Source organism: Colletotrichum phormii, assembly GCF_030913505.1.
Source record: "Colletotrichum phormii strain CBS 102054 chromosome Unknown BDP81scaffold_17, whole genome shotgun sequence".
Lineage (NCBI taxonomy): Eukaryota > Fungi > Ascomycota > Sordariomycetes > Glomerellales > Glomerellaceae > Colletotrichum > Colletotrichum phormii.
Window position 1 is genome coordinate 466,888 of NW_026851459.1, and position 24,125 is coordinate 491,012.

Consider the following 24,125-nt stretch of genomic DNA (forward strand, 5'->3'; position numbering starts at 1 on the left):
GATGAAACTCGCATAAGCCATTTGACAGCGCCGTTTTGGCTGAAATGGGGGGCTTTTCCGACGGCAGCATCTGAAGGAGACAAGAAGAAGAAGAAACGGGGAAGCACACGGAGCTCTTTTCGGCACATGCTGTTGGATGTGGCTCCTGTATTCGGCACACGTTGACACGGCACATCTGCCGCGGCTTCCAAATCTTTTGGCATTACGACCCCAACAGCGTCGGCATCGCAATCCGTTTGAGCAATTCTAGTCAGCTGACTGCAGACCCAGGCATCGAAAAGGTGGTTGCAGACATGCCGTTCTTATTGCTGTGCCTCTTCCACCGGCGATGCGGCACGAATGGGATGGTTCCCCGATGAGGGGAAAGGCATTTGCAAACAAGCAGCACGCGAGGCCATTGGTGTCCGAATAACGGGAAGGGTTCTGTTCGGTCATAACCCCTTCCTCACCCTCTTACTTCATCGCCGGTCCGACGACGGCGATGAGCCGACAGGCGGCTAAGGTGATGACTGCGATGTTTGATGGGCCACGGATTCGAGGCCTCACCGCATTATCCGCACCGCTGGACCTGGACCCTGATCAGACGAAGGTCCGGTTTTTCAAGGCCCTGCCCCAAAACACCTACGTGGTGTATCGTAGTTGCGTCGTCTTGGTCGGGGGATTCCCGATGCCCACTTTGACTGCCCGAGACGTGTGCCTGACTAGTCGTACCTCTCAATGACCCATTGAGAGTAAGGCAAGATGGAAGCACAACTAAGAAGCAGGCTGACGGCGTAAGTTCTGCTGACGTTGTCCGGCTGCGACCATTCGTCTGTCAAATCCGGGCCATTGGGTCCCAGCTGTGAGGGCAACTCAGAACCAGCAGCATGTCAGACGGGCACGTCCGAGAAGGAGAAATTCAAATCATCCGAGCCCATCTCATTGAGTCAGGTCGTTGGTAAGGCGGGCCTGTATGCATTTGAATGTTAGGAATCGACATCCGGCTTCGATTTGGCTTTGCAGCCCCGCAGTTGGTTCTCCGCGAGAGTTCTTTACATCCACGACGCGTCGGGACCGGATTAATCATCTGACAGACCACAAAGCAAACACGGAGAAAGCAAAGCGGGCGAGTTGTCTGCTCGTCTGCTCGTCTGCTCGTCGGTGTCCGAGGCTCCTGCTCATGCACCAGCTTCCGCATTCGTTCCAAGAACAGATCCCTGGGTCCCGCCAAGGGGCACCAGGCGGAAAATGCGTCGATGCTGGCCCCATCCCTGGGGCGGGAAGCAACGTTATGCTGTCATCAGCCTCAGCCCTGAAAGTTTCTTGGGCTTCTGTGGCTCTTTTCTGCATCGAGCTTGTCCTGGTCAGACACACTTCAACATCGGCTCGACTCATCTTGAGAAAGGCAATGGAAGCATGCTTTTCCTTTTGCCCGACGCACAGATGGTCGAGTCGGAGAGGGAAAGTGGCGTTGTCTACGGATGAAATATGCAGTCAAGAGATGGCAGATGAGGGAAGTTTGGCCGTTCCCGCGTACTCTGATTCTGGCATTTTCACACTACCATACCATTCAGGTTCACTCACGCCGCACGCCGCCCCCTAGGATACCTCTAGGGTGAACAAATTCATCTGGTATTATCACCGAGGCCTATGTCGTGATGGAGAATATCGGCGTATCTGAACGAATAGCTCCGCACACATATGCCCCGGGTTCGTGTCCCGTCTTCTTGTTGTTGAAATCCTTGCATCGTCATACCTGAGGCTGGCTATAATCTCCTCGGATCTTTCGTAGGCTTGATGCCTTAACTTTGCACCTAGGCTCGGATACGTATCCTGCTGTTTTGTGACTGGTCAATTTGCCCCGTCACTCGCGCCGTTTGAGTCCCCGGTCACTGAGGTAAGGTTCTCCGTACTGCTAGCTCCGTTTCTCTAAGCGCGCGTCTACCGTCTCAATGCGGGGCCCTGGCACTGACCGCCTTCCATTCCAATTGGTCTGCCCCACGCCAGACACCCTGGACCATCCACCCCACCTGCCCGCCGCGCCGAAGCTTTGGCACTTTGCAACCAAAAACTTTTTGGACCCTTGCCCGAAAATTCTCATGCGCCGGTGCAGCTGCTGCAGTCAAGTCCATCATCATCACAAACTTTATACCAGAAGTCTCAGGTCCACGATCAAGTCGAGTCACAACCGGCACAAACCAGAAACAGAGATTGATCGCCATCAATGCCGTCCTCTGCAGCCCCCAGACGACCGGGCCGTGCGGCCGACAACGAGCACCCGGCATCCTCTCCCGCCAACTCTTCCGGCTCCGAGTCCGAATCCGACTACCTCGACAGTCCTGCCTCGCGCAAGAGACGGAGGACCGACCCCACTGCCGAACCCGATCTTGAAGATGTCGAGAACGACGATGATGACGAGGAGGAGGAGCTTAAGGCCGTCGTGTCTACCATCCAAGCCCCCTCAAGATTCAAGCGCGCCGCCGCTGTCGTCGACCAAGCTCCCCAGACCTCGCTCCCAGCAGCCCCGTCGCAAAACGCAATCACTGCGCCAACAGACCCCAACACCACTTTCTCCGGCATCAACGTCCGGCCATGGCTCGTACAGTCCCTAGCCAACATGGCAATCAAGAGACCGACGGGCATTCAAAAGGGCTGCATACCAGAGATCCTCAAGGGGCGCGACTGCATCGGCGGAAGCAGAACGGGTTCGGGTAAAACAGTCGCCTTCGCCGTGCCCATCCTCCAGAAATGGGCCGAGGATCCCACCGCCATCTTCGGCGTCGTCCTCACGCCCACCCGCGAGCTCGCCCTCCAAATCTTTGAGCAGTTCAAGGCCATCTCCGCCCCGCAGAGCCTCAAAATCGTCCTCGTCATCGGCGGCTCCGACATGCGGCCCCAGGCCATCGCCCTCGCGCAACGACCCCACGTCGTCATCGCCACCCCCGGTCGTCTGGCCGATCACATCCGCACCTCGGGCGAGGACACCATCTGCGGCCTCCGCCGCATCAAATACGTCGTCCTCGACGAAGCCGACCGCCTCCTCGACGGCTCCGGGCCGGGCAGCATGATCCCCGACGTGGAAGAGTGCCTCTCCGTCCTCCCACCCTCGTCGAAGCGCCAAACCCTTTTATTTACGGCCACAATCACCCCCGAGGTCCGCGCCCTCAAAGACATGCCCCTGAAGCCGGGCAAACAGCCCGTCTTCGTCTGCGAGGTCGACACCCAGGCCCTCGCCATCCCCGCCACGCTGTCGCAGATGCACCTCCAGGTGCCCGTCACCCACCGCGAGCACTACCTGCACACCTTCCTCCTCACGGACGGCAACGCGGAGAAGTCCGTCATCATATTCTGCAACCGCACCAAGACGGCGGATTACCTGCACCATCTCCTCCGCATGCTCGACCACCGCGTCACGTCGCTGCACTCCGCCCTCCCGCAGCGCCAGCGCGTGGATAACCTGGGCCGCTTCCGCGCCGCGGCGGCGCGGATCCTCGTCGCGACGGACGTGGCGTCCAGAGGTTTGGATATCCCCGAGGTCGGGCTCGTGATCAACTACGATATCCCGCGGAATCCGGACGACTATATCCACAGGGTCGGTCGTACGGCGCGTGCGGGGCGCAAGGGCGAGGCGGTGACGTTTGTCGGGCAGAGGGACGTTGAGCTCGTGTTGGCGATTGAGGCGCGTGTGGGGAGGGAGATGGAGGCGTGGAGGGAGGAAGGGGTGAATTTGGAGACGAGGGTGTTGCGGGATGCGCTCAAGATTGTGAGCGAGAAGAAGAGGGAGGCGTTGTTGGAGTTGGAGGAGGGAAGGGAGGTTGGGGGTAAGAGGAAGAGGACGAAGCAGAAGCTTAATAATGCTTGATGGTGGTAGATGGGAGTGGGAGGTGGAAAAGTTTTGTGTTTACTTGGTTGGGGAGGTTGCATATTGGCGTAATTGTGATGTGGTTTGATTTGAGTGGGATAGATAAAATAATACCCAATAGACCAAAGTCTGCAAGAACTTCATGAAGAAGATGAACTACAGGGGGTGATGTTTATCGACGATCACGGCTTTATCAAGTCACTTCTGGTATCTTCCAGCGGAATCAATGACGGCCACCTGGTGAAGACAATAGCTATCACAGAGCAACATATCAAAAGGGGTCAAGGTGACACTGAGGATTCTGTCTCACACAGTAGTTGCTTTCGCCAGCCTATATTTGCAAGTGTCACAATCAAGTTCATCATTCAGGGTACAGACTGGCAAAGTGTCAACTCAAACAATGCGTTTAGTAGACGACTTGGTATGTTTTTCTGGAGATGTGCTTCATCCCTCTATCTCTCAGACTGCAAGGAATTGTAGTATCTCCATAATGCTGATCACCATTGTAGATGTTTTATTCCCAAATGAAAGGAACCAATACCAAAACCGTCATGCTCTGTCACCCAAGTGTTCTTTCGGGTTTCTGCGTCTGTCACTAGTACTTTAATCTAGTCGACCTAGCAAAAAGATCGGAAAGCCTCAAGTCCCCCTCCGAGAAGAGTGATCGTCTTGATGACCTTCGTCGGTGCCCTGAGCACATCCAGACACCAAAGCGCACCTACCTTGCACAATATAACATACAACAAAGCAATCCACATTTCATCCCGTCCCCCCTTCACGCTCCTTACGCTCCCTCATTCTGTACTCACGAATACGACCGTGAGCGTAAACGAGAAGGATGATGACTTTATACTTTGGTCGTTCTCTTTGTTGGGTTTCTTTAAGATTAAGTGACCTTTTTTTTTTTAACAAGAGGCAATATAACAAGACCATCGAGCATGTCGGGTAAGTGGATTCCATGCCAACTAGGCTGGGGCGGAGTGAGAATGAATGGGTGGCGGGGGGCTCAATCGCTTACCTGTTTATACTCGTCATTTGAGGAGGTGAGCAAGGCTTAATAGCTAGTACTGTCATATATTCTTAGTATCCCACCAGCTAAGTTTTGACTTTATTCCCGATTGCAAGGCCGCTAAATCTCTGGGAGGGAAGAGATGGATCTCTAGCTAGTCATGTTTGCTTCAAGCTCTTTGATATCTCCTAGACATAAGATTTCCCCCGTACCCCAAGTTCCTATTGAAACGATCTTGAACGATAGTAATTTGTCCAACTTGCATCTTGCCCAGGCCAGTTCAAAATAATCTTTCCCAGGTTTGGCAGTAGCTTTCATCCCTGGGCATATTTCATGCTATCAAGCACCGATAATCAAGTACAATGCATAATTAACGGTGGCTTTCTTTCGAGGGATAACGTAGCCTCTAAGGTCAAGATATGGAAACCCATCTGTGTAACCATAGCCCGACTATTCCCATCACAAGAGTCAAATTCACATTCCGGCAAGCTACTTACCACCAATCCTAACAGGCATGCACCGCCAGCCGAAAAGTAGAGATCATCATATGTGAATCCTACTCATCTCATCTGACAGGAACAACCGACGTGACGTACCACCAGCTCTGCAATAGGGACCCGACCTACCTACTTTCGCAGTGGCCTGCCGCCGCCCTCGGCCGAAGATGCCAGGCATGAACCCGGGTTGAGACATTGCACACGAAAGAGCTAGTGTCTCCCGACAACCAGGAACCAGAACACGGGGAAGCCGGTCAGAGCCAGCCTCGTGTACAAAAATAAAGCAACGGTAACACTGCAGGGAGAAAAGACCAGGAAGCTGGGCCCCAGGTTCGGATGTTCGACCTATTAGTAGACCAACTTCGCGACGAAGAGGAATGCTTGCGATACTGCAGTTTGTTTACTCTTTGTCCCTTTTCCCTCTTTATCGATTCCTCATTTCTTGTTGTCAATATATACCGGCATGAACTCTTTGTTATTTTACTTTTCTTAGACATTGAACCGCGGCCCCGGAGACAAATTAGGCACAAAGACAAGGGGCGCTCTGAAGCAAGACGTCTCATATAACCTGCCTAGAAGAAGAAAACATGATACCCCCGACATGGTCCTGATCCAGGTTCGCGGAGCAGCCCCGAACCAGAAACCCAATCCACATTCCCCAAACTCAACCCCCCCCCCCCCCCTGGTAGCTGAGCTCCAGCTGAAAAAGCTCAGCCAAGCCCGTGTCAAATCTATCCGGCCGGCCGCGAGAGACGTCTCGGGATAGATCTCTCTTCTTACAAAACCTTCCCAGCAGAGTATCTGAGACCCGTGGGCTCGGCCAAGATGTTTTCTCTAGATGGCAGACGAGCTTGAGGTTACACAGCTTGTCCGATGTCGAGCTCAGCTTCCAATCCCTTGTGTGAAAGGTGGATCCCCGTCCGTCCCGTGCGGCCCCCGGCGGCGATCTCAAACCCGAACAGCAACATTCCGCAGACCGCAGCCATGTCCGACAGCGGGAACACTCCCGGGTGTTGAAACGCGGTTGGGTTCAGACGAGTCAAAAAGACCAGGGTTGGACTTCAGGAACACTTGATGAACCACAGCAGTTTTGGGAACAAAGAAGGGCCGTCACATCTTCCGTCTCTGAACTAAAATCAGAGCCGCATGGACTAGGACAGTTTCATCGGCGCCGGGCTTGGTGAGAGAGGCATATGTCCGGTCCACTGTCCTCACAGGCTCACAGCGAAAACCCCATGGCCGAGAAAAGACCATGGCCGTGTCGAATCCCGTTCCGCGTTCACCCTTTACCCCCATAATACAGTTCATCTGTCATCCATTCCGTTCCATGCGGATAGGTGTTTACAACCACACCCCCTCTTCCTCAGATCCACATGCCCAACAATCCTCATAATTCTCCACGTGGGCGCGTGGCTGAAGAGATTTCCAAGCAATAGGGAATCTAGACCTCAGTTTGACAGAAAGGCCCCACAAAATTGGGCGCAAATCGCGAACCAACTGGCAACGAGAAGAATCACTTGCAGCATTTTCGAGATGGATGAGAAAAGGGCAGAAAAAAATCCAAGAAGGGTAGAAAATTTCCCCTTGTCAATATCCACCGTGACCAACAGATCCACAACCAGTCACCAATGTAAGGTCCGAATGCCCTGCCCGATGGAAAGCGGTTCGGTCTACGGAGTAGTTGACGTCAAGAATACGTGGAAAATGCCTGTGAAGAAGGGGTGAAGAAGAGAAGGAAAAAATTTCTCCATCCTAGCCTTTTGGATACTTGGAGCCCGCTTGGTGTTGCCTGTGAATGGAATGATCCACCAGTTCACTGAACTTCACTCACTCCCGAGGACCTATCGCCCAACGAACGAGTGAACACTTCGTCGCGTGGCTCTGGATCTCCGCGCTCTGGGCCACCGTCCTCTCTGGTTGGACGCCGTGGAGATGTGTGCCTGAAGGCTTTTGACAGCCATGAGCCCTGTCGCACATCAGCCCTGGCAGCCAATCCACCTCTCACGCCATGCGGCCAAGGTCCATCAGGCTGATTAACAGGAGCAACACCGAGACGACAGCAAGGCTCCATAGATGTGAAAATCAGGACCGCCGTCCTCTACGCTAGAAGCACGCTAGAAGGTTACGGGATTCCGCGCACGGTTCAAGTGCAGTGGGACTCCGCCAGATGGAAGGACGCTAGAAGGCCGGGAGAACACCACAAAGTGACAGGGATGCCGTGTCTGAAGAGTTTGCGAGGCTCTAACCCCCTTCCTCTGGACATATCTCGTTCTTATTTCCGTGGAGATGCAGTTCCCGTCCTTCCTCCGCAGGCTGCTGATTTTTGTGCATATTGATATTAACCAGTGAGTCAGCACCCATATCGAAGTTGTCGAGTAACCCCGGAGACGCACGAATAATCCGATGCAAGTCCGTACCAAAGTAATTGGCTTGAGAAGACAACCCCGAAATGTAGAATCGATCTAAACCCCAGCCATGAACGACGACATCGTGCAGCAATTCCGCGCAGGAACTCCGTAGGGAGCGAAGCGTCTTCGGTGCAAGCCGAGAAGAAAGACTAGAAATCCTCGCAAGCCACACCCCCGTGCGGCGGCGCCCGGGGGCCTCATCCCAACTGGACACCCCCATCACGGCGACATTCTGGCCGCACATCGCCGAACTGTCTTCTTCGACGGCTACGGGTATTCGAAGCTGCACGGGGCAGGCCGCAGAGGCGTGGAAGGCTTGTTAGCGCCGCTGCAAGTCGGAGCATACTTGGTAGCCGTATAGGCAAAAGCCGCAAAGCCACAACAGCCTCGTCCGAGTCGCGTGGCACACACGCAGACGCCTACGACGCGGGAGTGTTGAACAATGCATAGGTATTTACCAAAGAGTCATTCGGCATGCGCGTCCCTTGAGCCAATGGTTCGATGTGGCCGTGGTGGCACAAGCCACGAGCGGTGAGCATAACAGACCTATGGATGCAACAGAGTCCCTAGGTAAAGTCAGCAAGCACCGCCTCACATCTCATAGGACATCCCCGTATAGGACTTTGGTAGGTAAGAACCCCTTCCTTCCCGTCTTGTCGTGCTCTCTGATTGGTGATGTGACGGTTCACTGCGTGAGGTATTGGACTCAATTTTGGATGCATGTCAACGAGTGCGGAACGGGCATTGGCTGCTTCAAGCCTTCCCCCCCCCCCCCGGCCCCGTTCCGCGAGCGAGTCCGAGCTTTTTGCATACCTTCGCTCTCTTGCGGGAATCCATACGAAGTACTCCGTAGCATGCGGATTCTCTCTCGCATCCCATCCAGCCCTATCTGGTTACCCTGCAGCTAGGCAATCGGCAAGTTGGCTGCTACGTTCCATTGCGTATGGCGGTGATGATGATGTGCTGTAATGTGTTCTGCAGGAAGCTTACCAATGGAAAAGCAAATGCAATCGATGTTCAAATGCGATGAATTGCTGCTGCTGTATCCAAGGTAGGCGAAAATAAGCTGGCATCAGGTTCCTCCGAGTCTCCCTCCGCCTGTTCAAAGAATCGCGGCGCAAAACCATTTGTCAAAATGTGGATTACCTCATCCGAGATCCACCAGGAAGGAAAGTACCCCACTTGCAGGGCTGCAGTTCTCAGTTCTCGCTTCTTCGGGCGATTCCACGACGCTGACATATGAACGGACGGACTTATGATCAATAGGGAGCAGAGTTCTAGAGTCGAGACGCATCTGATAATCTGTCCACGCACAAAGAACCCCTGATCTCGTCATCCCGCTCTAGCTTCATTCGGCATCAGTTATAATGACGCGAGAGCGTGGGAGTGGGCGTGCGCTGGATCCCGTTCACGGATTCATTGATTACTGATGACTCTTCCCGTTCCTGGAGTCTCTGTCTCACGTGTGAAAGTGTGTTGGTTTGGCGGGGCACCCAGGTTTACTTACTCTTCAACTCGCCGACCGTCCGTCCGTCGGGGCTACGGCAACAAGTGAACCGTGCGGGCAGTTCGGAAGAGCTCGAAAGTGTGAAACCCGAGGGTCTTGAAAAAGTCCAGAACAGAGCAGTCACGCTTCATCAGACGGCCGCTTTTCATAACGAAAAAGATGCCGAACCCCCCCCCCCCCCCCTTCTCTGTCTCCCGATATCCTCCGCCCTAAATCCGGATCCATCGTCAAAGCTCTGGGATCCCGCTCATGATCTTCGGACGACACGGGACCGTTTTCTCTTTCTCACCCCCACGTCTGAAATGTTTTCCCCATTCCCAACGGAGAGAGTCGGGAGGATTGAGGTAAGGCACCGGGTTACAGGAACAGTCATTTGCTCCAATCGTCCATCCCGTCTACGAAAAGCGTTAGGAATCGCTACGGTCTACGGTCTACGGTCTACGGTCTACGGTCTACGGTCTACAGTCCACGGCACGGCTACGCGGGGGGTGTGTTTTACGAAGGATTTCGTTATACACGACCGTGTGTACGAATGACCGGTAGCCGCCCGTATTTCGCCGTACTCGTCCCAATCCGGGATTTTGTGCAGATCGTGGGGTTTGTAGGTACCACGGAGTAGGTAAGCTTGGGAGCTTTCCGCCAGGCACAGCCGGGCCCCCAAATCCCGCAACTCTGGGAAGCCGAAGCAATTTCGAGAGTTGATGGTCACGCGCGCTCACAAAAGCAAATGCAAAAGCGGAGTGGCCGGGCGGTCTTGATCCACCCCCCCGATCCCCCTCCCGGCCTCCGCCTTTCAATGGTAGGGAAGGTACTTGCGAGAGCTCGTCGCGATGCTTCACATGTGCGTGTGTGTGTGTAACCATAGACCGCAGACCATCTCACGCGAGACTGAGAGAAACATCGAGGGGTCGTCTTGTCAAACGCCCCTCGCGATTGGATGAACCAATCTCACGGGTAAACTCGAACGGCGAAAGCGAAAGAGAGGTGAGATGGTGTAAGAAGGTTACGGGGCCATGCATGCAGCAAGCCACGCTCTCGATGATTGCCGTGGGTTCTGATCTGACCTAGACAGACCATTTCCTCGTCTCCCCCGCGTCCACGTATTAAGTATACCTAGGCGTAGTAGCCGTAGTAGAGGTATTCGTGTGTAGGCAGACCGACTGGCAGACTGGCACTGGTACTGAGCCACTGGCATTTGCTCCGTCCTCCGTAGAATTAATGGCTCACATCGACTCAAAGCGGAGCGGAGCACGGCGATTACAACCGACCGACCGACTGCCCTAGAGAAACGGAGGAGGGGTGTGTGTGAGAATGAGGATGCGCTTTTGTGGCTTGAAGACTGCCAAGCCCTGCCATTCGCGTGGTGCCCCAGCCTAGCCAGATTTGGCCGGATGACTGATGAGTCGATGACCAAAGATGAGCCATATTGCCCGGATCCCGTCTCCGATCTACCTTTGGCTGTCAGTGTGAGCGTAATCTTTTAGAGTTGTCTGGGTTAATCTCCTTAGTTTGCTCCGTGCCCGATTTCGCGGTGCCGAGCGTCTCCGAACGCCTTACGGAGTGGTACCCCTTCCCCCAATCTTTCTCCGGCACGTCGAATGCCCAGAAGCGGCCCTTTGTTTCTTCGGTATGGGCAAAGTCGGAGAGAGAGAGAGAGAGAGAGAGGCTTCGGCGGGGTTTCTATGGTGTATCACTTGACACCTTCAGAGCCTTTCCGGGCGGTGCGGGCTTCGTGATCCCCGGGTCATCATGATTTATCACCATCCTTGCTTTTTCCTCCTGCTGCTGGTTTTTGGATGAATGGTCCCCATGGAGACGGGATAAGTCGGCGATGCGCAATGACTGCTCCTGATACCTGATGGACATTTCCGCCCTGTAGATCGAACAGACAAAATTCGAGCCCAAGAAGCAAAATTTGTCCAGGTATCTTGGACTCTACTTTGGGCAATTTTGTTTTAGGTATCCGTACAAAAAAAAAAAAGAAGTGTAAACCGGCCGATCAGGCTTTCCGTCCCAAGTTTATGGCTGCTCTCTGCTGCGGTGGCCCCCGTTCAATTGACCCCGTCGCCCGGGGCAATAGTTCTTCGCGATGGTCCGGGCTGTGGAGTTACCTCTCTTTCAGGCTCCGACTCAATCATGGGCCTTTTTGTGGCTGGGGTGCGCGCGTCTCCCAAAGACGTGGACTCCAGGCACCAACCGTAAGGTACTTTGTGTGAGGTAGGTAGGAAGAGGCAGCAAAAAGTTAAGCAAGAGTTATGCCTAACCCGGCCGAGTACTTCGTAGAGGGAAGCGAAGCAAGGCACCGTAATGTAATACATGTAAAAGTAAGGCGATGAGACGTTGCTCTCCTCAAGGCTCAGTCAGCCCTACAAAATGAGCGTGTGGCTCGGGGCCATTCGTAAATCCGTACGGATCTGCTCCGTGTATCCGTACAGATGGGATTCGTACTCCCGTACCTACTTCTCTCTGACGGGGAGGAGTCTGAGTCTCTAGTGCCCAGCTCGCAAGGGCCTATGATTGGCGCGTGTCCGACGAGACCAGAGAAGGCAGTCAGCTGGCCAGCACTTAACCTCTCCGTAGATGTCTATCCCCCGTCGTCCCCAAGCTCGCACTGCTCGCACTCGCACAATTCGCGGCCGTAGTGTAATCCCTTGTCTCGGCGCCGTAAAAGTATGAGGCCTGGCGATCGACCGGGGGGGGGGGGGGGGTTAGAGGGTGCCGGTGAGGTGTTAAGGTAGCAACGGCTCTCGGCGCAGTACTTTTAGGCTTCTTGTTCAATGTTGTCCATTCTGACCCCCAGGTGATCCTCCGTACGGAGGGTACAGAATGCCGGGGGGCCTGGGTAGTGGTACAGTGAACTGTCATTATCCCAAAGGGGGAACGGGAGCGACATCAGATCAGGTCCCTCTCAGCCTTGGCCCGGGGTAAATTGGACAATTGTGACAATCAAGGGGAATTGGGATTTCTTAGGTTGGGATGGCATCTTTGGGGACGGGGTTAAGCAAAACGTACCCCCGCCATGGGCTGGAATCCCCCTATTGACATTATGAGGCCCGTTCCCCTTCTTTTCTATTCTCGCTTGCTGGCCTCAGCTTGTCGCAGATTGCGTGCATGGTGCGAGTTACAGAGTATAGGAAATGAGCCATCATCCCCCCCCCCCCCCCCCCCCCCTTTTTCTGATTTTTTTTTTTGATTTTTTTTTGAGTGTGTGTGTAATTGTGATTGTACGGATACGCAGCGGAGTTATGGTAATTGGTAAGGCGGCCGAGGCCAAGACCAGCAAGCGAACCATAAGCATAACCTGCCCTGCCTGTTCACGATGTATACGGAGTACGGCGTGTCAGATGAAATTGAGGCAGACGAGACGAAGCTAAAAGATGGAGATGACGCGCCTGACGGACAGGGTGAAAGGTGTAGAGGCCGGGCCGCGGTGTGTAAGGCAGGTTGGTGAATAATCCAGCTTGGTCGGTGCGGAGTTATGGGAGTTATGGCTATTTCCTGTCTCCGTTCTGGTGATGATGAATACAAAGTCACTGCTGTAGCAATAGAGGGGGGGTGCTAGGCAATAGACTAGCAGGAGTGCGTGCTTCGCTGATGGAAAGATTGATTACAGAGAAAAGCGAGCACAGGCTGACAAACGTCGACGCTTATCCCATCAGACGCGAGGTACCTACCGACCTGACGAATAAGCAGCTGCGCTCCATAAGGTACAGAGGTGCAGAGCAATAAGGTACTCCGTACGGGTAGAAGGTTACGGATCTTCGGGGTACGTACTCAGTCCGCGATTAGTCGTCGTGTGTTTCCGTCGAGTGCGTCAGACCTCACTGAGACTTCTTCTGGGCGCCCTTTGGTAGCGTCGACGACGACAACGACAACAACGACGCCCGGATTAGCGTCTTGGTTGCTAGTGACGGGCAACCGTACACTTCTCCCGCACCGACCGGCGGCAGCGTAGGTAAGCTCCAAAAGTCCGAACACCACCCGCAGCCCGCAGCAACAAATTCCCAGCTGGCGGAGGCTCGGGAAGCACCCTCGGCCATGCTGATGACAAACGCCGCCCAGAGTCCACAAAGAACGGGAAGGGAGACCCACTTCTTAGTGCTGCAGGCACCGCAGACTCACAGCGAAAGACTCATCGCTTTCATAATTTTCTTAGCTTCGCACTTCGCACCTCGCAATCGCGCAAAACTCCCGCCCTCTACCACCCACACCCCACCCCACCCGATGGGTCATCCACCCCCTGCACCTGCACACCCTTCGCACACACACACACACACCCTCCCCCTTGTCACCGCTCCTCCCTCACTTTTCTTCTCTCCGAGCCCGACAAGTCCAGGTCAGCCAGCACAGCGGAGCAACCTGAGTTAAAAGAAAAGTGTTTCCCCTTCCCAACCAGATCTAGAGAAACCTCATCATCCAGCCTCAGCTTCGACAGACCAAAGACACAAGATCGATAATAACTCCTCTCAAGAAGAAACAATACCTTGCCAACCTGAACTTATATAACCATCATCGACCTTGCCTCTTGCCATCTCAACTCGCCCGCCTCATCTGGTATACACTTCAAGATTACCAAAGCATCATCACAGACCAAGCCAACTAGCCCAGGCATCCCTGCCCCACTGCATCTTGCACCCCCCGATCTCGCTTTGAGTCATATCAGGCAAAATCGCGACATATCAGTCACCATTGGTGCACAGTCATACAAAATGTCGACAACTACTACAACTTCCACCTTCACTGCTCCTCACACACAACAACAACAACAACCCCTCCGCCTTGCCATCCAGAAGAAGAAGATGAGCATCACCCAGACTTACTACCTCGCCCACAAGGCCCGGGCCAAGCTCTCCTCCGAGGCTGCCCGCGCCGACCACGACCTCCGCCTCCTCGTCGGCCACGCCAACCTCCTCGACTCCCTGATGCTTGAGCTCGCCGACGCCGAGCGGGAACAAGAGAGCTGGTTCAACCAGTCCGTCCGCGGTGCCACCAAGACCGAGTCCGCTCCCGCCGCCACCAAGGACCGTCACATCCAATGGGCTGACTCCATCGCCGAGGACTCGGAGGATCTCTACGAGGACGACTCCTCCGACTCGGACGACTCTTCCGTCTCCTCTGACGACGACTACGAGGAGGACGATATCGAGATGGCCGACACCGTCTCCCTCCGCCGCATGCCCTCCGCTGCCCCCGCCCCCGCTTCCCCGAGAACATCTACCATCGAGGTCTCGGAAGACTACGACATGGAGGAGGAGGACGACCTCGAGGAGGACTACGCACAGCTCGAGCTCGTCCGCACACCATCCCACTCCAGCTCCGGCTCACCACCAGAGCTCGAGCACGAGCACGACTCTGACATCTCAGACGACGAGTCGATGCCCCCATCACCGCCAAACGCAGTGCTCACCTTCAACGAGAAGGAGGCCAAGGAAGAGATCTCTCAACAACAATCACAACAAGGCGACGGCACCTTCTACTCTGAAGGCTACTACCTGCCAGCCCGCAACCCAGCAAGGCTCGTGTCTGCCATCTCAGTGTACTAAATCTTACCCTCGAGAACGCACACACACTACCTTGTAACATGATCTCTTCTTTGGCTTTTACATATCAGCGAGCGTTTGCATATACTACGGCGTTTTATTTGTTACCGATACCAAACTACAACGGCATGGGTTACGAATTACTTGGATTACAAAACGACAGCAATGTCTTCTCAACTCTTCTCTCTCATCTTATTTCCTTACGTGTCACGAGAAAGCATGGGGGTGCCTTTTGGAGGACCTTGATGGATAATGGAATCGCATCTTTTTTCTTCTTCTCTAGCTGCGCTCCGCTCCCGGGCTCCAGTCCGCGGTTGAGTGGTACCAGCACCTGTGTTACAGAACCAGATAGATACCCGCTTAGGGGTCAAACAGTGCCCTACAAAAAGCGAAGCTTCAGAAATCAATTGAAAATCAATCAAACAAAATCCCCCCTTGTCCTCTGCAATACTGTGAACACTTTTTGGTACGAGGACTTGGAGCGAAAACACAAAAAGGTCAGTAAAGTCACGATTGCATCATTACTTCTTCATTCGCCTCATCTCGGGGCGAAGTCGAGTTGGATGAAACTTGCGCGCTGACGAGTCATTTAGGCAGTCCACATGATTCAGCAAAGGCCGCCGCGCATAGGTGCGTTACGACTGCATACCGACCGCGCACCTCTCAAAAATCGACTTTTTTATTTTTTTCTTTTATTTTTTCCTGTCTGGCCGCCTACCAGTTTCGCCCAGGTACCCGAAGAGGGTTGGTGGATGCGCCCTGCGATCTCGGCAGATCGGCGTCGCTCACTTTCCATCCCACCTGCACTCACAGCTGCCCAGGTGCCCGCCAACCCCCCTCGCTCGCTGTCTCGCTTACCTCACCCTCGAAGCCGAGCTGCCCTTGCCTTGCGCAGCTGCTCTTGGTGCTGCCTGCCACGAATGGGTTACAAAGCAAATTCCACGACGACGACCACCACCACCACCACCACCGATTTCCGCGCCCCGACATTTTATCGACACGCCCCCCTATGCCCGCTAGCGACCTTCTAGTCATCTTCAGGGCAGGCAGTCAGTCACCGTCTCACAGATTTCCCATGGTTCACTAACGCCGTACCTGCCCGTATCGTGGACGAATCACGAGGGTATTTTCATGGGATTCGGACTTTGGCGGTGTGTTTTAACTCCCCCTTACCGCCGTACAGTCCTTTTCTTGACCGCAAAAAGACGGAATTAATAATTAGGCTGCCTGGAGGTAAGCCGTGGTAATGGATGGTGTACCTAGGTGAAGCAAACAGCGAAAAAGCCGACGCCAGCAGTTATTCATCCAATTCCCGCCGTGCACCCGGAGCGACTTTGCACAAAATGAAAATGTCACCGAGGATATTCACGGATAGTCGCCGGTCGACGATGCAATCTCACGATACTTCATTCGATACGACTTTACGATTGAAAGCCGCTGGCAAACGGCTTCGAATGTCTTCATGATCTGATTTGGATTGGTCTGGTCTAATGGATTTAATTGGAACCGAGAAGAAAACGATTGCGAGGCAAAGACGGCGCAGCTCTGCACTTTGGGGGAAAAGTCGAGAGGCAGAAAAAAAAAAAAAAAAAGATGACGCCAAAAACGATTACGACGATACGAAGCCGACATGAGCTACGAGCGGAAAAAGACGTGGTGGCATCCCGCGTACACAATTACGCAGGGGGGGCGTGTGCACGCGGCCGCGACAGCGAATGCGAGTCACCGAGGTACCCAGGCGACAAGGCAACAGACAGCGGAGAGGCCAAAAAATCAAATGACAGTCATCAGGGCGTGCGGACGGACGAATCCCGTCCGACTGGAGACGGCGAACCCAAAGGAGACAAGCACCAAGTCCCCAGGGCCACCAAGAACCAAGAAGGATCCGACGGAGAAGACAACCTCCCGCAATTGCCCTGCCAGGAACCCGTCCCACCGCCTGGACGGTGACAGAACTGTTCCCTCGGGGCCCGAATACTGCGGGAACGTGGAGACACGTGGTGCGCATAGGGGCCCGAGCGCAGCGCTTTTCCAGGCCGAGGTGGCCGTCATCCCGCGCTGACATAAGGCGTATTAGCCAGCAACCGAAAGGACCAACGGAGATCTGGGCTGCCAGAGTTTTTAAGATTGGCAGATCAGAGGTAGATGGAAATGGGCACCATGATTAGGCTTGGCTTGTGAAGTCTTTTGGCGAGGGTCCTTGACCACTTTCACGGCTTCGTCGGCGGCCGGCCTTGTTCGCTGGGCATTTCATTGCCATTCTCCGCGATGTAGACGCTAATTAACATCTAGAGCAATGTAGAGTATGAGAAAATGGACCGGCAACTGGAAGCGAACGAGACTGACGAAGGGTGTGTGTGCAATATGCCTGCCGCCGTTTGAAATGATTCATCCGGTCTGTCAATCCATCCGGTCTACAGACATAGCCGGCACCACCACCACCACCACCGCCATCAGTTCCGACTTCGCTGGGCACACGGGTCGGCAGGACCACGATTGAGCCGAACGGCCGGCGATAAGGGAAAAAGGCATGGGAGACACGCACGCCGACGGCTTAAAGGTGGTGGTGGTGGTGCGCTCTGTCGATCCAATTTTCCCGCCCGCCGTCGGAAGCCTTGGCCGAGCCGGCAGCGTTGGCGGGAGTAGCTTAACGGCTGGCACGGTCGGCATGAGAGGTGCAGCAGTCGAATCCCATTCTTTTCGCTCGCCAGTCTCGGCTACGGAAGAGCCTAAATCAGCACTGGTGGAAGTACCAGAGATCTCAAGTGTGACGAGACAGCGTCGGCGGGCAGGCTTGCAGACGGACGGCACGCTTGTTTCTGTTTCACTTGCGTTGTTCTTCCCCGATCGAGGGACGTTTGGAATCCCGCGGGTTAGGTTTTTGGGAGGGAGGGGGGGTCTTCTATCGTGACAAAAGGCACCTACGGATATGCACGTGTGAGTTGGTTTGCAGTTTTCTACACATTTAGTACGATAGATGCCCGACTCGAGTCAATAAATAAAAATAAAAACCTTCTCGGCAAGATTCCGTGTTTCCCTCGTCGCAAAATGGATGCCGAAAGGGAAGAAAATCAAATGAAATGCATCTAAAAGTCTAGGTCGGTGCGCTAACTTCCTAAGGTCTGACAAACACCAAAAACCCGTCCCGTCCGTCAGACTTGGCGGCGGTGGGAGGGTGAGAGTTTCCCACAATGGTTGTCTTTTTGCTTGACCGCCCCCCCCCCCCCCTTAGGTCGGGTATCCGTACGGATATACGAAGTATGCTGTCCCTTTATCAATCCCGGGGTCATTTACCTAGTTTTACCTGCGGGTGAGAAGAAGGCCTCAACACGGGCCACGGCAGCCATGGGAAAGTGAAAAAAGTAGGGCGGTGAAGGGTTAGGTTCGGGTTCCTGGGGAGATATTGGGGCGGCACCTAGGTGGTTACAAGCATTATGCGAAATGAGCACCAACCTCGTCGCTGGGCTGCTTGAGCTCTTTTGACTGGACTGCGTGAATGGATCAACCTCTTTTCTTATTTCTTGTAGAGCAAGGCGAGGAAAATGTCAAAGCGGTGCCCTGCACAAAGTTACAAAAGGTGTGCAGGTTGGAGCGGTTGACACCTCATCTCACTTAACCCCCCCCTGATGGTGATGGGGAATGAGACAAGACACGCTGGCGAGCAGGGCATGATTTAACGGGATTGATAGCAATCACTGGGGCCTGAAAGTCCTGCGGGCGTGGGGTTTTGCGGTTCAGGGCGTGAGGCCGGGGGCGGGCTGGGGGGGCCAGACTCTCTGAGTGAAGGGCTGCAATCTGGAGTCCTGGAGTCTTGGACCCTATCTGCCTTGCTTGTGTCCCCCCCGTCGATCATTTGAGGCTGTAGGCGAGAGTGGGGAGCGGGGAAGGCGAGTATATCCGTAAGGTAGCTATGGACAATTGTGCAAAATGGCATAGACGGGTCGGGGGGCAGAGATCGAGTCTTTCTCTGTCTAGTGTACGGATAGATCGCGTGATGACGACCGGTGATTGTCGATGTAAGTGAGATGCAGATTATCCCATGAGGGGGCGGCCCGCACGTGGGGAAATACTGAGGTCACGATGGCGAATTATACAAGGCGATCTGATCTTGCTTTGGGAATCATTGAGTCTTATCGATTAAACAGCACGATCAGATAAGAGAGAGAGAGAGAGAGAGTGCTAGGTACGGAGCACAGGCTACGGCCACGGCTTCCGAAGGCTGGGAAGATCTTCATGCGCGCATGCAATCATATCATTCTTGCGGATACTCCGCGGCTCTTTCGTTGCGGACTTGCGGGCTGTGCCTTATCCAGGCGTGCCAAGCGTCCATGATCTGCTTGATAAGGGGGGGGGGGGGGGATCTGGCACAATCTGGATCCACTGGAATACGCTGTACAGTGGAAGAGCGGTACCAAGTGGGCAAAACCAGGTCCAGAATAATCAAGATCGACTCCTATTATGAAGGCTGGAAAAAGGTCTCGACTCTCTTGACGAGGAAAGATTATCAGTGCTTGCTCACTTGCAAAGTTGGACGACTGGATGAGCGGTTCGCCCGCACCTGCCCGCAGCCCGCAGCCCGCACCGAAGCCCCATCGTTCTCTAACATACCGCCGCTCCACGACAAGAAAATCCCACCCCCGTCTCTCCGCCGGGGTGCGGTGCGGCGCGGTGGATGGTTTCGGGCGGGCGGCGGTGCGGAAGGGTGAGCAGGGAGGAGACGGGGGGAGTGCAGCGAGCCCAAGGCCTGTGACTGTGTAGCTCTTGGGCACGGCGGGGCATCTATCTGGTGGGGGTTCTTTTTTCTCAAGGCAAGGGGGACGAATAGTTTGCAGATAATCATCGCAGGGGTTTAGAATCAGAATTTGTGCAAAAAGAGATCGTGAGTATTCCGATCGTGAACTTATTGAGAGTGATGAGTCGTCGATGAAGAGATGGGAAATTCCAATCTGGTCAAGGGAAGCGAGGCGGATCCCCCACCCCCATTCGGAGGGGGGTTTTTTTTTTTTTTTTTTTTTTTTGAGCCACTCACCGCAGCCGGCCCTGAAATTTCGCGATGGTGGCCTCAGATGGGCGATTGCTTGGCATTGGAGTTCATCTCACATTGTAATCCGTAAGTCCAGACCGCTGGGCGGGTCCGTCTTCTTCCCCTTGGGCGGCTGGAGCCCGGGGGCCGAGAATTATGGATCTTGCATCTCCCACCTAGGCTTGTGCATAAGAGGGGTGGGGTGAGAATAGTGGAATGTGGATTCTTAATTGTGCAAAATCTGTGGGGCTGATATCGTAAGCCGAAGCCGAATTATTCATCGGTCATCCAGGTCCCCTCTACCACGGCTGCCAAGGATTCTCCCACACTTTGTCCGAGCGGCCGATGACTGGTTCAAGGAGAAAAAAAAAAAGACCTGTCGGCTTGGAAATCAGAGACAAAACTTGACGAGCATACACCCACACCCCTCCCTCCCTTCCCTTCCGAAACGTGAGCAAATGCAAGCTGCGGGCCGCACCTGTCTGTTGCGAAGATCCGCAGAACGTGCTGGATTACTTAGGTTTGTGGTCGTGGTCGCGCGGCCGAGTTTACTGGACGGATTTGTCAGTTCGTGCGAGAGACCTTCCGGGTTGCCAAGCAATTGTCTGTCGTCGTTGGCAAGCTAGACTATGTTGGAATCACAATCGGTTGTGCCTAACGGAGCCTACGATCTGAGAGGCCACGAAGGCTTCATCGGTTCGTTACCGGAAATTATCTTCAACCCGATCTCGCATTCTGAAGCAAAACAGTAGTGCGTGGCTCACTACTGCGCCATGCCCAGAGTGCCCACTTCACCCGAAGAAGCTCATGGCATCCCATCCCCCCTCCGCCCTCGGCACCGAGAAGACGACCGTCTCCACAAACCGTCCGGATCACGAGACAGATTGCCTTTGGGCTTCCAGACCAGCGGTTCACGCAATGGGCACTCTCTCCGTCGGGAGGAAAACAAGAGTTGGCCCGTATGCCCGTGTAGAGGATGTCCGTCTCGGGTTCCTGACAGTGGTCTGCGTTTCTGCATGTCTCTCTCGGAAAACGAAACGGTCTGCCGTGCAAAAGTCAAGTGAGTGTGTATCCGTAGACCAGTCATCTGATGAGAACAAAGTCAAGCTCCCACCAGGTTCGTCGTCTCAAGAAGAGACTGTGGTGTTGTCCGATGAGACGGGATGATGGATGGGTGGTGTCACCCGGGACGCGATACAGACACCGCCTGACTGGATGAACGTGACCGTGCCGTTTGACGACCTGACTTGCATCCCATGATGGCGTAGCTTACAACTCTGCTTTACCTACAGTTGTACACCTCACCTTCTCTACGCCTCTACCTATTCAGGATGACTACTCTCTACACCAAAGAGCCCTACAATTTGGAGATAGCACAGGCGTGCGCCGCGTTCTCGCACTCGCTCTTAACCCCGCGTGGTGTGCGCAAAAAGACAGAGAGCCACGCGCAGACGTATCCGTAGAGTGGGAAACTCTGGGCGCGGAGCGGAGTTCGCAGACCTGTCCAACCCCGACGACCGCGCAGAGAGACTTACACCCCAAGAGCGATGCGCCAGAGGAGCTCCATCTCACGGTCATCGATTTTCCGCCCTACGGTCCGCTTACCTCAGCCCTTCCTTAGCTTGGCTCTCCCTTACTACGAAGTACCTACGGATAATAGTGCAGGCTCATGTGTCCGCCAGGTTGAGAGGAACAGAAACATAAAATCCGCGTGTTTAAGAGCGGCGCACAGCACAGCACAGCACAAGGAACCCCCGGCTCTTCGGGGAGAAGCCAAAGTCCGGGAACCCAACACTCCGCACCCACGCACACCACCCAGTTGGACCCATATTTTAGACATTCACCACTAAGATGAGCTCCCCTTCCCGCGGGTCCCGATTTTGGACCCCTAAGAGTGATGAAGTCATTCGAGTGTTGATCCTCTCCTTCCTTGGGGTTCGAACGGGGGATGATTCCAACGGGGTGTGTGTTCGGACGGCGGGCCAAATTCATCATTCCACGTTGTGGACACGGGTGTCCGGCGTCAAAGGTGAAGCTTGCCCGTCCCTTTCGGCGCCGAAGAGGAGTGATGCTGTCATGATTTGCGGTGATGAGGCGAAGAGCGATCGGCGAGGTGGTGTGTAGTGTGTGGTATATCCCTACCGAGAGGACGTTGGGATCGGGATCACGGATCGCCGGGGGTGCTTCCTCGATGAACGGCGATGAGGCTTGACGTAACTTTGCCGATGAGCATTGGGGGCCCGAGGCTCTGGTTCCTGTCCGTCCCGTCAGGCGTCCTGTTCCTCGTGCTATCCGTGTGGGTTCCGGCTATCCAGTCTCACTCGGCCGAGTGGCTTGTGCTCCCGGGGCGACGTTCACAGGCAAGATGCTCGAGCCTGAGGTGGTGTTCGACCATAGCTCCAGCCACCGGCGCCTATCTCGCTCCTTCCCACCTCTGCATCCTTCCATCCTTCCATCCTGGGGCTCCTCTCAGCCTCAACTGATTTATCCGGCCTCGCTTAACCTTACTTATACCTCCCCAGCGTCGTTTCCTGTCGCCAGCACAGTGGGCGTCGTCTGTGGTCGGCGGGTCAGATCAATACTCTTGAATGGTTAATAAAATAAACACGCCAATGAAGTCAGAGTATGTGTTGACTGAGGGGCTCGCTGTTCGATTGGGGGCAGGGGGCGTGAACTAAACCCCCCCCCCCCCCCTTCTTCTTTTCCTATAATTTTATGGTTTTCAATCACATGCGGCTGTCATGCTTGCTGGATCTGGCGTCTCTGCTGTTACAAAGGCAATCTGCAGTATGTATAATCCATCTCTTTCCATCAAACCGTTGCTGGTGATATGAGGAAGCTCAGCCTGTACTAAATCAAGACTATTATCTCTCATCCAAAATCTTGACGTATTTGAATGTTTTGTCAGCACAAATTGATCACCAAGGGGAGTGAGAGACTGAGTGTAATGTGTTTTCCTTCTCCTAGATACATGTAGGGTATGTGTCTTCAGTGTAAGAGGCTTTCTCATAACCGAAACAAATTAGTTTCAGAGGCATCACAAGTCCGACTTGTGTGAACGACGCCTGGCCCAGTGGCTTTCCTCACATAGACGAAGTAAACGACTGCCGCAAGCCCTCTGGGCTTGTTGCCGTGCAGATGTGTTACAACCCACCCAAGACAGCGGGCGTGACTTGAAGTATCCCTACGCCATCTCATTGCCAGGCAGATCACGCACGTCCTCTCGGCACCCAGCTTGAATGTTCGTCAACGGTCTGATCTCGAGAGTACCCACACACGAGCTGTTGGTGCCTTTTTCATATGTCTGCATTCTATATAGATCGCCAATGGCCGGCTACTGGCGATTATGGAAGCTAATGTCGAAAGTGTATAGGTCCTGTCGAACAGGACAAGAGCGAGTATCTGTAGAGTATGGAATCCAAAGAGTTTGGCAACTTAAGCATGATCTCGTCTGACCTTAGAGGAGCAGAGCAGAGCTTTCCTTCCCTCTCATATATTCAAAGCTATCATTGGCGTTTCAGACGATAACTCGATTCGGAGTGAACGTTATATTCTTGCGGGAGTTGTACGAAATGAGCAATAATAATAGCTTGGTTGGGATGTCGCTTTAGCACGGATCCCAGACGTACTTGACATCTCTGTATAAATTTGACATTGGACAACCGAGAATAACTCGGGTTCGTAATAACGAGGAACGTTCTCAACGGCTATACATCAAGTACTCGCCCTGGTGAAAATTCACCGATCCGGTGTTCAGTGTGTGATATCTGTTCGGGCGCGAGTCCGCTTTCGTTTATCGTAACTCATCTCCCACCAAGAGTTCTCTAGCTTCTGCTTTAGGATACCCTTGGTAGGGTTGTGTCGTCTACACTTGGCAATTAATGGTTGGCGCTCCCCAGAGGCTCTTCACCCACATCGCCGTCTCTCCAAGCATGGGATATAACGTGAAGGCGATACTACGCAAACGTAACCTCCGCTCCATCCCTAGACTAGACACAATCCGACAGCTCAGCCTGACAAATATGCGCGAGCTATGGTGTGTCTGTCTCAGAGCCAGTTTACGTTTCCCTCGACGCCACGCTTTAGTTACTTAGGTACTTTACCTACTCGTTTGCGCCCAGCCGAACGTTTGTCTCATCAATCAGATGGTATAAGGAAGGAGTAAGAGGGGGAAATAAGCCACGCCCGGTTTCTTCTGAGCTAAAAAACGACGTCTCGAACATGATTCTCCTTGTGAGTCCTCTCAGTAGTTGTGTCACCGAGGGCATATTAGACCAATCTTTACATAAGTACAGGAAGT

The 24,125-nt window shown here is 54.0% G+C and overlaps 6 protein-coding genes across 6 annotated transcripts; all 6 read left to right on the plus strand.

Annotated features, from left to right (window-relative positions):
* Positions 1–837: 837 nt before the first annotated feature.
* Positions 838–1,893, plus strand: BDP81DRAFT_68744 (uncharacterized protein). Its single transcript, XM_060596155.1, has one exon. It carries the CDS (start codon positions 953–955, stop codon positions 1,580–1,582), a length of 630 nt encoding a protein of 209 aa, XP_060442218.1. The 5' UTR covers positions 838–952; the 3' UTR covers positions 1,583–1,893.
* On the plus strand, positions 1,894–4,505 carry BDP81DRAFT_495015 (DEAD/DEAH box helicase; the record flags this gene model as incomplete). The annotated part of the gene is made up of 2 exons (XM_060595396.1): positions 1,894–3,684; positions 4,454–4,505. The coding sequence occupies exons 1-2, from the start codon at positions 2,204–2,206 to the stop codon at positions 4,503–4,505; spliced, it is 1,533 nt and encodes a 510-aa protein (XP_060442219.1). The 5' UTR covers positions 1,894–2,203.
* A 1,524-nt stretch (positions 4,506–6,029) lies between these two features.
* BDP81DRAFT_434135 (uncharacterized protein) lies at positions 6,030–6,588 on the plus strand. The gene has a single exon (XM_060590935.1). It carries the CDS (start codon positions 6,186–6,188, stop codon positions 6,420–6,422), a length of 237 nt encoding a protein of 78 aa, XP_060442220.1. The 5' UTR covers positions 6,030–6,185; the 3' UTR covers positions 6,423–6,588.
* Positions 6,589–13,971: 7,383 nt separating this feature from the next.
* BDP81DRAFT_463323 (uncharacterized protein) lies at positions 13,972–14,805 on the plus strand (the record flags this gene model as incomplete). The annotated part of the gene is made up of 1 exon (XM_060594007.1): positions 13,972–14,805. One exon carries the CDS (start codon positions 13,972–13,974, stop codon positions 14,803–14,805), a length of 834 nt encoding a protein of 277 aa, XP_060442221.1.
* A 507-nt stretch (positions 14,806–15,312) lies between these two features.
* Positions 15,313–15,943, plus strand: BDP81DRAFT_68781 (uncharacterized protein). The gene has a single exon (XM_060596156.1). It carries the CDS (start codon positions 15,405–15,407, stop codon positions 15,831–15,833), a length of 429 nt encoding a protein of 142 aa, XP_060442222.1. The 5' UTR covers positions 15,313–15,404; the 3' UTR covers positions 15,834–15,943.
* A 5,980-nt stretch (positions 15,944–21,923) lies between these two features.
* Positions 21,924–22,354, plus strand: BDP81DRAFT_68813 (uncharacterized protein). Its single transcript, XM_060596157.1, has one exon. It carries the CDS (start codon positions 22,027–22,029, stop codon positions 22,306–22,308), a length of 282 nt encoding a protein of 93 aa, XP_060442223.1. The 5' UTR covers positions 21,924–22,026; the 3' UTR covers positions 22,309–22,354.
* Positions 22,355–24,125: the final 1,771 nt, after the last annotated feature.

What these genes read in the sequence shown, in the direction of transcription:
- BDP81DRAFT_68744 (XM_060596155.1), top strand. Translation starts at nt 953, where the DNA reads ATGCATTTGAATGTTAGGAATCGACATCCGGCTTCGATTTGGCTTTGC.
- BDP81DRAFT_434135 (XM_060590935.1), top strand. Translation starts at nt 6,186, where the DNA reads ATGGCAGACGAGCTTGAGGTTACACAGCTTGTCCGATGTCGAGCTCAG.
- BDP81DRAFT_68781 (XM_060596156.1), top strand. Translation starts at nt 15,405, where the DNA reads ATGATTCAGCAAAGGCCGCCGCGCATAGGTGCGTTACGACTGCATACC.
- BDP81DRAFT_68813 (XM_060596157.1), top strand. Translation starts at nt 22,027, where the DNA reads ATGAGGCTTGACGTAACTTTGCCGATGAGCATTGGGGGCCCGAGGCTC.